The sequence below is a fragment of the Dermacentor silvarum genome, chromosome 3 (genome assembly GCF_013339745.2).
Source record: "Dermacentor silvarum isolate Dsil-2018 chromosome 3, BIME_Dsil_1.4, whole genome shotgun sequence".
Taxonomy (NCBI): domain Eukaryota; kingdom Metazoa; phylum Arthropoda; class Arachnida; order Ixodida; family Ixodidae; genus Dermacentor; species Dermacentor silvarum.
In genome coordinates this window covers 104113415-104127853 of record NC_051156.1, presented here as the reverse complement: position 1 = coordinate 104127853, position 14439 = coordinate 104113415, and the positions used below count along the sequence as shown (strand labels likewise).

Below are 14439 nucleotides of genomic sequence, written 5' to 3'. Positions count from 1 at the left end.
TACCTCGCAAATGTTGGAGCTATCCGTTGCCTTCCAGTGATACCGCTTTACTTGGGCTTCCCATCTCTTCCTTCGCTCTGGGTCCCGGGGGAAGCGTAAACAACGAAGCCCTTTACGCGTCGATCCGGTGCACTTGGGAACACAACAGCCCGTCATGTCGACTCGATGCACTTGACAAGCTTGTCATTCATGCGGCTGAACACTGTCCAGCAAGTAGAAGCGTCAGCGAAGCATCCGCGCGCACTGTGTCTCCAACTAAGCACCGGCACCAAGCACTCGCAACCGCTCGCTGTGACTCAAGATGGCGTCGCAGAGAGAAAGCGGCGGCGCGGGTGCGGTCAAAGGATGGCACCACCCTGAACGGCGGCGCTGGCATCGAGGCACCCTAGCGAACTCTAGGGTGCCTCGATGCCCAGCGCAGTGCCGACGTCCAGGGTGGAGACAACCCCGCTGGCGCCACCATATTGAGTCACACGAGCTGAGACTCGGCTACGCTTGCGTTCATAAATAGTGTTACTCGCGGCGCACTTCCAAGTGCTTTGCCTTGATGAGGATTTTTTTATCGATATCGCATCTGCACATCTTTATAACCAATAGCCGTTAACTCGTCGAAGGTCCAAGACGTAAATGTATGGCGCCGGGAACATGCCCCAAGTTGCCTAATTCAATTTACATTTAATATGCCGTGTGTATGTTTGAAATACGCACTATTTTTTTTTGCGCTTCGATGCTTGGTATATAAGGTTTGCGACCCCCTGTGTGTGGAAGTTTTTCTTTTTCGCTGTTGTATTTTGGTTTACACGTCACGGCTCCTTTACCGTAGCCAGCCACTCGGCCACGGCGGTTAGTTTCCCTTGAGTTGCGCGTGCTCTTCGCGTTCGTTGCAATTATTTGACGATATCTACGCGCAATTTTGCTTTTTTTTGCCCACAAAACTGTGTGCTGACAGGATTAAGCTGGTGTAAAAATAACTGCGATGTGAAAATAAGGTTTAGTTAGTGCTGTAGAGAAACATGTAACGTAACTTGTCTGTGTCAATCTTGCGTAGTACACACAAGAAACCAAACGATGCACAAAATACATTTACTTATAATGTCTAGTACAATCAATCATGAAAGAGATATGTACATGAAAAATATATGTACTGTGTGGCGCCTGAAGGTTATGTTGAAAGACGAGATAAAAAAAAATTCGCAAGGTAGGCTCGACACACAATTCGGGATAGTGAGAGTTTTTTTTAATTTATTCATTACATGGGGGGGGGGGGGTTCAAGTGAGTACGTCAACCTTATTACACACAATATAAATCGAAAACAAGAATGCAAACAAGAAAACGCAACCGCGGGTAATATTAATCAAGATATCCAGCCAGAATACATCAGCTACCATCGAATACGTCGCATCAGCCAAACACATCGATGGCGAGTACAGAACATTTTATAAATAACCATTAGAACACTGATAACTACATTGAAAAAATAAACAACACTGCGTACATATCGCGTACAAAAACCATAAATGAAACTAAGACAGTCAAATACAGATTAGTAATATTTTTCACTTCGAAAATATAGTCCATGATGATGTAGGGCTGTTGACTTTAACAGACGGTGCCCATCCTGTCCATTTCCCTCGTACTGGTCCTCTTCAAAGTGTTTCTAAGTACAAGTAAAACAACAAAAGTGATTATTGATATGAAAAGTTGCCTTTTAAATACACAGAACCCATTACAGTGCTTAAAAATAAACTTTCGCAGAAGTAATGCTGTATTACCTCGCTTCACACGTTCGAAGAAATGCACAGGCTACAACAGACACCATGCCAGAAAGCGCCGAAACATTTTGGTCCCATAATGCCCCTTAACTCTACTACACCTGGGCATACCGTGCACAGGCATTTAAAGACCGTCACAGTACCCACTACGATCGGGAATGAGCACGAATGACCATCGGCTTACGAGCACCACGCTACAAATATATTCGTCTAAAAAATCAGCTATAAAACGTAACAACCTGAGATCCGCAAGATATCTGCTGAGAATAGAGAAAATCACAATGCTTCGCTTGCCACGTACACAACAGCCGCTCTCCCCAGAAGAAGCACGGCGTTCTTTAGTCCCAAATAACGAGTAGCGAAAAAAGAAACAAGAGACACACGATGTGTGCTTCCCGTGAAAAAGTAAAATAGGTGGTTTACATGACGATTTGTAGCTAATGTAAGGCTATTTCGCGGCGAAGCATTTTCGTCAGTTCTTAAAATAAGGGTACTACTCCCATAGACTGCTCCGATCAAAACGGCAAAAGACTATGCGACGCGCGCTCGCAAACCATAGGCTACTCAGCATCGGTGCAGTGCTTAGTTCGTGAGCGAACGTAGGTACTGAGCGAGGATCAGAGAATACTTTCTTATTTATGAAAAACACCATGCGATAGTCTAAACTTTCTTGACACTTACCTCGCAAATGTAGGGCTATCCGTTGCCTTCCAGTGATACCGCTTATAACTTGGGCTTCCCATCTCATTCCTTCGCGCTGGGTCCCGGGGGAAGACGTAAACAACGAAGCCCTTTACGCGTCGATCCGGTGCACTGGGAACCACAACAGCCCGTCATGTCGACTCGATGCACTTGAACAAGCTTGTTAGTCATGGTCGGACTGAACAACAGGTCCGCAAGTAGAAGCGGCAGCGTAGCATCCAGCTCCCCGCGCACTGGGTTCTCCAACTAAAGTCACCCGCACCAAGCACTCGCAACCGCTCGCTGTGACTCAAGATAGGCGTTCGGCAGCGAGAAAGCGGCTGCGCGGGTGCGGTCAAATGGATGGCACCACCCTGAACGGCGGCGCTGGCATCGAGGCACCATAATGGAACTCGGCGGAGCTCGAGTCTTTATAAAGCAAATAAATCATGTCTCATGGTGTATTTTTCAGGGTCGTATACTCTACATTGGCATTCTTTGTTCTTCTGGGAACAGTATTCGACGTGCTAGAAAGGTTTAGGAAGAACGAGCCTCCTCTCCTGCGGAAGGACCAGAAGACAGGTGAGACATCCGGTGAAAGTGGCTAGTGAATGGTCATGAATAGTGAGTAGACACGACTGACTTCAGGTTGATTTTGTGTGCTTGTGTATATTCAAAAACAGCTGCACATAGTGTTCAGAGAGGGCATGGAAACGTCGAAGAGAGAAGTTTCGACCCCCTTTCGTCGGTGTGCTCATCAGTGGTCATTCACGCCGTGTATATTCGATTATTTTGTGGACATAGCTGGGCTCATGACAACCTGAGCCACACTGCCATTCTCGGCATTCTGAGGTGATATTTGCCCCCTCTCAGAATATACCTCAATGTCCGCCCGGCTTTCATTAATTTCCTCAAAGGTCACCGATCCCCAATTTTCAAGCTGAAGCCCCATAGCTAGAAACATTGAACCTGCTCATCAACAATGACGCTAAGCTTCGGAATATGAAAACAACTGTTGCTAGTGCAGTATATGCAAAGGAACGTTGTACTATAGATCAGTTTATATATCTTTGCTGTGCCCCCTGGCTCTGCCAGCTGCTCAACAAGCTATTTAAGTCGTCTGTCAAGTAAAATTATACAATTTGCGGCTATCTTCGTCCCGCAAATAAAGGTACTATCACTGCGAGTGCTGCTATGCATCTTTTCTCTCCTATGATGCAGACTTTGTGGCTTAATTTAAATTACCTGTTTGAATTCATCGCTCTTGCATATACACCAGACTGCGCCTTTTCAGTCCGCATGCTAACCGAACCTCCATATGCATGCATGCTAGGCGACCCACTTCCCGTGGTGTTGGTAAAGCTGGCCTTCCGCTTCCTTCGATTGACTGCTTTTATGCCGCTAGTCAATAATCATCACCTTCCTGGTGATGATTATTGTGCGTGTGGATTCGACATACGCTATGCGCCAACTTCGTAGTGTTGACCGTTTGTGCACTGTACTAACAGACCTTCACAGTTCTGCGGCGTTGTGCCTATGAGTATGCTGGGTCCGTCTGTCAAATATCAGCACGCATGTCGGAGTGAATTCTACCAGTTATCCTGCGATGCTTGTCTGCTAGAATACTCTCGTTGGCTTCCGGAGATAAACATTTTAGGGGCGAAGCTCCTTAGGGTGTGGGTTGTTCCCTCCTCTGTAGTAGTAGTATGTAGCCACCTGTAGTTTTATGAAGTGTTCACTAGATGGCGTTCCGGTTCCGGTTCCACTTACGGTTCCGGTTCCACTTCGCGCGTTCACTCGACGTCCGCTCCCGTCGAGTGAAGCCGACGGGAGCGGACGTGTCGAGTTGAGGTGCCGTTTCAGCGCAGCAGGAGCAGCGTGCCAAATAGATAAGATTTCTTATTTTATAGTTCCTCTTTGTTTTGTTTTTTGTAGGAGGGTTAGCCTAGCCAAGCAATCTTTATAAATTATTTCATGCTTTTTCACTTTCTTTGTCTTCTCGCTTAGGTAGAAATAGGTAACAAATTGTTTTTTTTTTCTTTTCTTTTTGTCACATCCACGCCTTGTTAGTACGAGATCATGGTTGGTACTCGGGGAAACCCACGCGTGCGTTGTTCTGAGTGCGAGCGTTCCTACGCGCTGGAAGAAACGCGGTTTAAGTCTGCACGCGAAGCGAATGGTGCCGATTTTATCTGTAGGATGTGTGTGCTAGGGTCGCGGCTAGACCGTCTCGAGCAAGAGAAAGATAAGCTAGCTAAGCGGGTTGGAAAGCTTGAAAAGGAACTTAAAAGTGAGCAGAAACAGAGGGAGGAGGTAGAAGAAAAGCTAGTTAACGTAGAGATGCAGCTGAGGGCCACCATTCAGCAAAGCAATGGTGAACCCATCGAGGCGAGCACCGTGAATGGAGCTGGCTCCGATGCGAGTGCAGAGACAGCCGAACCCGGAACCGTCAGTGATAGTCACGAGGGGGATACCACTGACGCAGCCGCGGAAGAGAACAAAGGCAAGGGCAAAGATAAGACAGGAGGGGAGGCCATTGTGACCTCGGGGGCAGCTTTCGGCGGTGAGGGGGAAGAAAAGCGTCGAGTAGTCTTTGTTGGGGATTCCAACATGCTTAGAGTAGAACCTGACGATAACAGAGAGGGTAGGTGCAGGCGAACGAGTCCAGGTTAGCGCGCTTCCGGGAAAGCCGATTAGAAAGGCGATAGCGAAGGCCAAGGAACGAATGTGGGACACAATGGAGGAGAGACACCTAGTGGGCATAACGGGCGGAGTGATTGATGTACTGCACGGACGAGCAGCAGGGATCACAAAGCAAATAGCCAAAGGGGTCACCGACCTGCGGAATGTTTCAAAGGAAGTGCAAATCGCGGTGTGCACGGTGCCAGAGGTTGAAAGGCAGGGCTATGAAATTGAAAGGGCAATTCTTGCAGTAAACAGGGAAATTTGGACTCTAGCTAAAGCAATGAATTTTACGGTCATTGACATCAACCGAGAAGTGCACCGAGCAGGCCGCGAAGGCGCTTTTGTGGTTGACGGGATACATTTTAGCGAAAGGGTAGCAACACCGGTCGGACGTCGATTCGCAGCGCGAGCTGTAGCTTTTTTAGGCGGGCCCCAGGCAATCAGGAAGCAGGATTAAGTATTGAACGTAGCGAAACACCAGTAAAGGGCAGAATTAGACGACCAGGAGTCAGGAAAAGACGCAGAAAGGATAAGAATAGAGAAGGTAAAATTTGCTACATTAACATGCAGGGTGGTCGCAAGCAGGAAAAATGGCTGGAAATTCAAACGCAGCTGAATGATGAAGCGATTAGCGTGTACGCCTTGACCGAAACGCATCTAAGAGATTTGGAGCAGCCGCCTGTTATTGACAATTTTGTATGGGAAGGGTGCAACAGAATGACCGGGTCAAGGAAAGGCGGAGGCGTAGGCGTACTAATTAGGCGAGGTCTGAAGTGGCGAAGGGTAAACGAGACATGTAAAGAGCATTTATGGATTAGTGGCACATGGCAAGGTAAAAAGACGTGGCTGGGAGTAGCTTACCTTTGGACAGGTAGTGATAGCAGAGAAAAAAATAAGGAATTGGTTGATTGCATTAAAAGCGATATTAATGAGTTCAGTAAATCGGGCCAGGTGATATTACTGGGAGATATGAACGCACACATGGACGATTTAGACGGATATACTGATTACAACGGCTCTCTAGTGCTGGATCTGTGTGATGAACAGAACCTTATAGTAGTTAACAGGGAGAATAAGTGTCATGGACAGGTAACGTGGCAATGCGGAAACAGGCAGTCATGTATCGACTACGCCTTAGTCTCAGAAATGGTCTACGAACAACTAGACCAAATGATAATAGACGAAAATGGAAAAAATAGCCTGGGAAGCGATCATAGACGTTTAGCATTAAATTTTTGGCGAGATACTAGCGCAGAACATGAACCAATAGCCTCAGAATTTTTAAAAATGAATGACGAGCAAATAACAGAGATCGCAAACAACATAGAGAAGAAAATTGAGGATTTTCCTACAGCAGTCTGGGAATATAAGGAACTGGTAGACGTTATGCAGCATGAAATAAGGCGGACACGGCAAAACAATTGTTGGATTGGCAAGAGGAAACCACGTAAGTGGTGGAACAAGGAAATAAAACAAGCTATAGAAGAGCGTAAAGAGGCATCTAGGGCTCATCGAGAAGCCAAAAAGTTGGGATTACAAGAAGAAGAGGTGCTCCTTAGATGGAATACATACCGAGAAAAGAAAAGGGTTGCGAGTGAGCTCGTGCAAGAGAAAATTAAATGCGCAAGTGAACGTTGGGTGCATAACATTCACAAAAGAGACAAAAGCGCTCCAAAAAGATTCTGGAACCATATAAAAGCACTCGGAGCTCCAACTAAAAACTCGCAAACGGCTATAAGGGATGAAGACGGTAACATCTACGAAGGAGATGATGCGATGCGGTACATCACAGACGTTATTAGGGATAACTTCGGCACGAGAAAAAGCGCAGTTCAGACAACAGATCCAGCAACAGCAGAGAGGCCAGAGAGATCAAAATTTAGCACAGAAAGCTTTTATTGGAAAAAGGCAGCAGAAAATGTCCCTAACAACACGGCAGCTGGACCCGATGAAATCCCAATACAGCTAATCAAAAACCTCGGTCCAAAAAGCAAGGCACTGCTGACTAATGCCATAGAGCAAGTGATTAGAACAAAGAAAATTCCCGTTGGATGGCGTGAAAGCAAGATGAATCTCATCTACAAAGGCAAAGGAGATAAGGATAAGACGAGCTCGTACAGGCCAGTTAAAGTAACGTCGGTGATATATAGAATGGCAATGGAAGCCATAAAATTAGAACTGTCGAAGTGGGTGGAGAAAAACGATGTATTGGGGGAACTACAGAATGGGTTCAGGCCAGGCAGACGCTTAGAAGACAATATGTTTGTACTAACTCAGTGCATAGAGATTTCAGTAGCTCAGAAAAGACCTTTATGGATAGCATTTCTAGATATTAAAGGAGCTTATGACAACGTAGACAGGGAATTGTTGTGGGATATTCTTCAATACGAAGGCATAGATGACGATTTCGTGGAGCTGCTGAGGGAGATATATAGAGACAACCAAGTACAAGTGGTATGGGAAGGTAGAAAAGGAAATGAAATGGTGGGAATTCACCAAGGATTGAAGCAAGGATGCCCTCTGTCACCATTGTTGTTCACGCTTTACGTCAAGGGTATAGAAAGACGACTGGAAAACAGCGAATTAGGTTTTGATTTATCCTACATGCGTAATGGACAAATGGTGCAACAGAAGGTCCCCGGACTGATGTACGCAGACGACATTGTGCTACTAGCGGACAATAAAAAAGATTTACAGATACTTGCGAATATTTGTGGGAATGCAGCGACAAATCTAGGCCTTAAGTTTAGCACAGAGAAATCAGGAATTATGATCTTTAATGAACACAGGAGTAACTTCGTGGTGTCAATTCAACAGCAAGTAATACCCATAGTGGAGCAATATAAGTACCTCGGCGTACACATAAACGAAGGAAAGAATTACTCAAACAACCACCAGGATAATCTGAAAATAAAGGGGAAGCGGAATGCAGCAATAATGAAACACAGAGCACTGTGGGGCCACAATAAGTATGAGGTGGTGCGTGGAATCTGGAAAGGAGTAATAGTGCCAGCGCTAACATTCGCAAATGCCATTATATGCTTAAAATCGGATATATTGGCGGGTTTGGAAGTTAACCAAAGATCAGTAGGCCGGTTGGCTTTGGGAGCCCACGGTAATACCACAAATGAGGCAGTGCAGGGTGACATGGGTTGGGCCTCTTTTGAAGTCAGAGAAGCACAGAGCAAAATTAGTTTTGAAGAAAGGCTCAGGAACATGGATGAAAATAAATGGGCGGCTAAAGTGCACAAGTATCTCTACATGAAAAGCGTAGACACAGAATGGAGGAAGAGGTCAAGGAAGTTGGCAACCAAGTACAGGATAATCGAAACTGCAAATAGACAACCAGGAGTCATCAGAAAGAAAGTGAGAGAAATAGAGACCGTGAATTGGATGCAAAGAATGGAAACAAAAAGGACAATGGAGATTTACAAGAATGAGAAGAAAGAAATTAGAAGGGAAAATCTGTACGATAACACAAAGGGCAGTGCCTTGCTATTTGAGGCTCGAGCCGGTTGCCTAAGGACGAAAACATATCGGAACAAATATTCGGAATTAGATGAGACATGTGCATGCTGCAGTAAAGATCCAGAAACCGCTCAGCACATCCTGATGGAATGCGACGGGATCCACCCAGCGAGAACCGTAGGTAACGTGCAACTCCCAGAAGCGCTTGGTTTCAAAGTGGAAGGAAACATAAACAGATCAGCCGTAGAGATCAGCAAGAGACGATTGGAGTACTGGTGGAAAAAAAGCAGGGAAAAGATGGATACGACCTGATCTCTTAAAATCATAGGCAGCGGCACAAGTTAAATTAAAAAAAAAAAATAATAATGAGAGGTATACAAAAATGCTAGATAAAGAACATGTATAGTATACCTGATTAAATCAAGCAGGCTAGGTGACTATTTGTCGCCGCCCCGTTTCAAAGGGGATGCCAATAAATCATCATCATCATCATCACACCGCGCGCGTGGAACGTTTATGGCAAGCGGAGCAGACGCGTTGTACGCAGTGTCTAGGCGCGGAGTCTTGCGAAGCTATCACACAGCTGGTATGGGGTTGCTAGGCAACGCAGTGACGTCATAGCTCGGTGAGGTTTTGTGGCTCGCGGCACAAATTACGGCCGGCTTAAACAGCTCCGCTGCTAAAAGTAAAGGTTGAGAGTGGGCTGAGGTTAGCGCTTGGGACCAACAGCAATGCTTTAGCGACATCCCTTCTTTCAAACATGCGAGATTTTTGTAAATCCCACGTTTTATAAAAAAAGTTGCAGTGGCTTAGCTCGGCTATGCCAGGATATACGTAGCGTTAGCAAAGGTTCAGCTGATTATTCCTTAGCTTTCCTGGTTGTCTAGATTGTCAAGAATTAGCTTGATTGTCATGCTTACTGCTGCTCCAATGACACACACGCGGTATACGTATTATGTGGCACATGTATATAGCCTTCTTCTGTTCATTCCTCCTACGCTCAACCGCTAATTGCCAGGCAACTACTTCGGGATCCGATGAATCAAGCTTCTCCGTTCTTCTGCGCTGTTGAGCAGCATTTGCGCTCTCCTTCTCCATGGCTATACCACACTGGCAAACGCCAGTCAGAAGCGCAGCGGCTCCAGCGCAGTGTCAGACGGCGACTGCACAGCGAGCGCGCGCCGGCGCCAGTGCGTCTACCACGGCTACGACGTCACTCCTCTGGAATGCGCATACCGGCGGCGGTGAGTCGCGCGCGGCGGCGGCGGAGTGCGCGAGAGGTGCCGGCTCCGGTGGCTCCGGTGCGCAAGCCGTGTGACATCACTGATCCTTGCGCATGCGCAGCACGGCTCTTGATGTGCCGCGCGAAACGGGCTTGGCTGGGCCAGTGTAGCTAACGCTACAAAACTTTCTTCGCGAACCTTCCCAGTATTCCTGTCCATGGCGGGGTGCTGCTGTCTTGCCGCATAGCTTATACGCAGGACAGCATTACTATCTTTATTACCCTGTGGGAAAACGCCTCGGTCCCACGGTCCACGGCCACAGCTCAGTCCCGGCCGGCCGCGCCCAAGGGTGGCAAGCCGCCGCTCGCGCGTCCCTCCTCTTCTTTGTCCACGGTTGGCTCCTATCCACTATTCACGTCAGCATTCCCATAACCCTTACAGGTGTTCTGGCAGCCGGCCTTGTTTTTTACGGAATTACTGCGTCTTAAAACAAATGGTACCTAAATATCTAGTTGCAGCAAAAAATTTTCACCAAGCGCATAATTCCTTTAATAAAAGAAACATTTCGATACCTAATTTACTAGGGTTTGGGGTCTGGTGCATCCACCTGCTTGGTTGGTTTTCGCCGAGCAAAGGGAAGTTTACTGTTAAACTATCTTTAGGATCGGGCCGATCTAGTCGCCAGACCGACTTTTGGATACAGTGTCACGTGGTCGGGGTCACCGCGTCTTGCCGTCTTCACTAGAAGACAGGTAATAGCTAAGGTGCAAAACACTGTGTAGAATATTATCACTTGCGTGGCATTTATATAACCGCTTCACGAAAGATTCGCTTCTCAGATTCCAATGCGTGGGTTGGAGCTGCGTAACTTTTAATATAAAGCTTTCAAATCTGATTTGAAAGTTCATACTCAAACTTTACCAGGATATATTTTGCGGCTTTGGAATCGTTTCGAGCCCCTATGTGGAAAACGTAGGTACAAGGCTTCAGTCCCGTATGACTGACTCAGTGGTAGTGTGCATGATGGCATCAAATAAAAGCTTTTCCGACGAAGTTATAGGTGCCCTGAAACACTTTTCGAACTTAATATGAAAACGCTGCCGATCTGCTGTAGAGGCTGCTTGAACATTTGAGCGAATTATTACTGCACTGCATGCAGCAGGGAATTTTCGATCTACTGTCAAACTCAGCGAAAAGTCACTTGCTCTCGCTTCCGCGATGTCGTCATGCAGTGTCATCGAAAGCAGCTGGCCCACCAACGCTATTGGCTGATTGCGTGATCGCCATAGCATTTTCAGTAATACATAATTTTCAGTAATTTTGAGTTGTATAAAGACAAATGATTATGTCTGCGATCTCAAAAAGACAGGAAAATCATTTCATATTTGCACTGCACATAGCTGTGTGTGGCCTCCAAGACTACAGTGGCGTGCTGCGTAGTGTAGTCTACTGCGGCCGCCGCGGGGTGCCGCGACGAGCCTTTACGTCGCCGCGACACTCAACTTTTAACCGGGGCTTTGCCCTCTTCGCTTTTCCGCTATGTAGCTTCTAGCGTGCTCACGGAGACGAAAGGAGAGAGAAAGCTGGGTATCGGTGCGATAACTCCACTTGTTGCCCCTTTTCGCGGAGCAGTTTGTTTTAGAGAAACGAGATGGCGCTCACGGCGGCGCGCCATACGTGTCCTCGGCGACCGCGCAGGAATACGAAACCATTACCGCTTCTACCTTGCTTCTGTGTGATCAGCTGCCGGAAATGCAACTGAGTTTTCGCTAACACACTGTACTCCAATCATGCTAGATTGAATCACGTGGATTGAAGACGTGTGCAGTAGTTGGCTGCAAAAATAGTGACTGGCATGTTAAGGAATGGAATGAATCTGTGTGGCCAAGTTCGCGGACCGCTGTTGCAACTTTCCGAACGTGTTACCGGCACTTCGAGATGGACGGCTTTCCTTGAGGATACAGAAATTTGCTCATCCGCCAGCCTTGTATCGCTAACTTCAAAGAAAGGGATTCATCCCCAGAACGTCGGTAAGAGCGAGTACCACTCGTTAAACAATGACAAAGGGAGTAGCGGCGCTTCCTGTCATAGTAAGTTTCTCGCACGTTATCTATACACATCTGTCCCAAAATGGCAGGAAAACTTACGCCCACTCTATCGCCGACGTATCAAGAAAAAATGTCGCAGTTTCACCCGAAAGGCGAAGCATCAGTTGCGATAGCAAATTAGTAGAGAGCTATACGGAGTAAGGATAGTAGTTTTATCAGCTGTATAAACTTGCACATGCAGCAGCACCAGCAACGCGCAGAACTGTTGTCGCGAACGCGCGCGGCGTTGGTCACTGTTGCCGGTGCCTCTGGGGGCGGCTCGGAGGTTTTCGACGAGATCAGAATGGGACACTCGCCGAGCAGCGTTGGGAATCTTACCCACCTTCTTGCCTCGCAACGTTTTTATATAATACACGTAGGTCTTCGAGCCATTCTACAATAAATACTTTTTTATCATCATCATCATATAAATGCACATTTGGTGCCGCAGCTAAACGTCGCCTCCCCTCCCTTCCTCCCGTCCCCCCACGGCCTTTCGCCCGATGGAAGAAGCCGCGTTTGCTCTCTATATGTGGTGATTGTAAAGGAGGAAAGATACGCTTAATTCTTCCGCCCTTCAGGGAGCACGGCGCAGAACGCGCGTTTGCTCGCCGACGTGCGTTCGCTACCCGTGAAAGCGCGCGTCCCTCGCGCCTTTTCACTCGCACATACAGCGTCCGGGGCGCGGCGACGATTTCATCGCCGTTGACGTCATACGGAACCTCACGCCGACGCCGACGGCAGAAATCTGCTTTGGAGTGTCCATACAATTGCTATCGCAATAATAAGTGAATGGGCGCACACTTGTATATATGCGCACTGTATACACACAATAAATGACGGACTACACCGATGGCACACGAATGGTCGAAGCTGAATGTTTCGTGACGGTCCACAAGAGTAAGCGAGTTACTAGCTGTAATATATATTTGCTACAATGTATTACAATGTACAAAAGAGCTAAGTTTCAAGCCTTGTGCGCAGCGAGAACAAATATATCGGAACTGAGCACACCCGCGAGCGATTAGGCAGAGAATAATCAGATAGTGGCCGCACCGAGGAACTTCACTGAGCCAGAAACTGACAAGCCACTGGTTCAATATACTTGCCGAATAAAGAACAAAGAGCAAAACACATTATTCCTGACTGAATTCATGAGCGGAATGTTTGGATAGCTTGGAATACATATTTAGCCCCGCTTTTAGAACAAGCACAATATACGCTGCTGGCGCCGTTTGGACATAGCTTAATCAGCTCCGAAAGCACTTTTGCATGTTCTCTGAAGCTGTGATCAAAGCTTCGTGTCGTCCACCTAGTCACCGTCTACGATATCTCCGAAAACAGAGATTTTCTAAGCCGCGCCGGCGTCATGCACTTCCATTGTAAACAAGGAGGCAACGGAGGCAGTTGAGGCAAGCAATGGACGCGTCACCACGTGATCGAACATGGCAGCGCCCACGGGATCGCCGCGAAAAGGGTCAATAGTTGAAGGACTCGAAATATATTGGCGGCATGAGATTCGGAAGAAACGTACTTTAATAGGGAGGCCATTTTATGACTCGTTAGAAAAGTGCTTCAGCGCCTCTTTCATCTACATGATTAACAGCACACTGCGGGCAGTTTTAAATCAAGAAATTGCCGTAATTTCACAAGCGTGCCTCAAGGCGAACGAATAGACGGGCTGGTCTAGTCACCTGTGTCATTTTACTGCTGCTGCACGTTGACGAAACCATACACTTTACACAGGCACATTGCGCCGCACCCACATATAGCTATGATAATAAGATTACCATACGGCACATGTGACAATGGCGTTTTTTAAAATCTGTTCCTAGTCGAGGAAATATTGCATTGATTAGAATCGAAGACAAGAGTGCAGTGGCAAATACAACGCTATCCACCTCAAAGAGAATCTGTATAGATGCTCCAGCATATTAGATTCTCTCATTTCCGGAACGTCAGAGCGGAAGCGCGAGCTCAGCGTGTCCTTCCTCCCCCTCCCCCTCCTCTCTCTATCTCACCTTTCTATTCCCTCTTTCCCGTCCCCCAGAGTAGGGTAGCCAACCAGACGCATTTGTGGGTAACATCCCTGCCTTCTCTTTCTCTCCTCCTCCAGAGCGGAAGCGAACTTCTTCCAATATCTGAGTCTCTCGGGGACTATTTTTGAAGCGCGTAGGCGCACAAAGCAGCTGCAGGTCCTTTTTGTGGGTGTATCTTGTACTGAATTCTCCGACTATCGCTCACTATACGTTCGACATAACGGTATTCAATCGGCCTCCCGCAGGATTCTGGGCGGACACGTTGAAGGCGTTTTCTGCCGTAAGAAACACGGAATTGCTGCTCAAGGAAACACCACCCGAGCACGAGTGCCTCAAGTGCCTGAACGGGCTGCGCTTCTTCACCGCCCTGTGGGTGATCTTGGGACACAGTTACAACATACTGGACCCGCATATCCTCGGTGGGTCCGCTTACAAGTCAGCCGTACCTTCAACCGTAAACACAGGTGGTATATTGAGCGCACT

General features: G+C 47.2%; 1 protein-coding gene across 1 annotated transcript in view; it reads left to right on the top strand.

The window, feature by feature from the left end:
- The first annotated feature begins 2644 nt into the window (after window positions 1-2644).
- Window positions 2645-14439, top strand: part of LOC119444632 (nose resistant to fluoxetine protein 6) — an 81655-nt gene continuing 69860 nt past the window's right edge. The window contains exons 1-3 of the mRNA XM_049664676.1: window positions 2645-2664; window positions 2927-3036; window positions 14202-14375. Coding sequence (XP_049520633.1) covers window positions 2645-2664; window positions 2927-3036; window positions 14202-14375 — 304 coding nt within the window. The remainder of the gene's footprint in view (window positions 2665-2926; window positions 3037-14201; window positions 14376-14439) is intronic.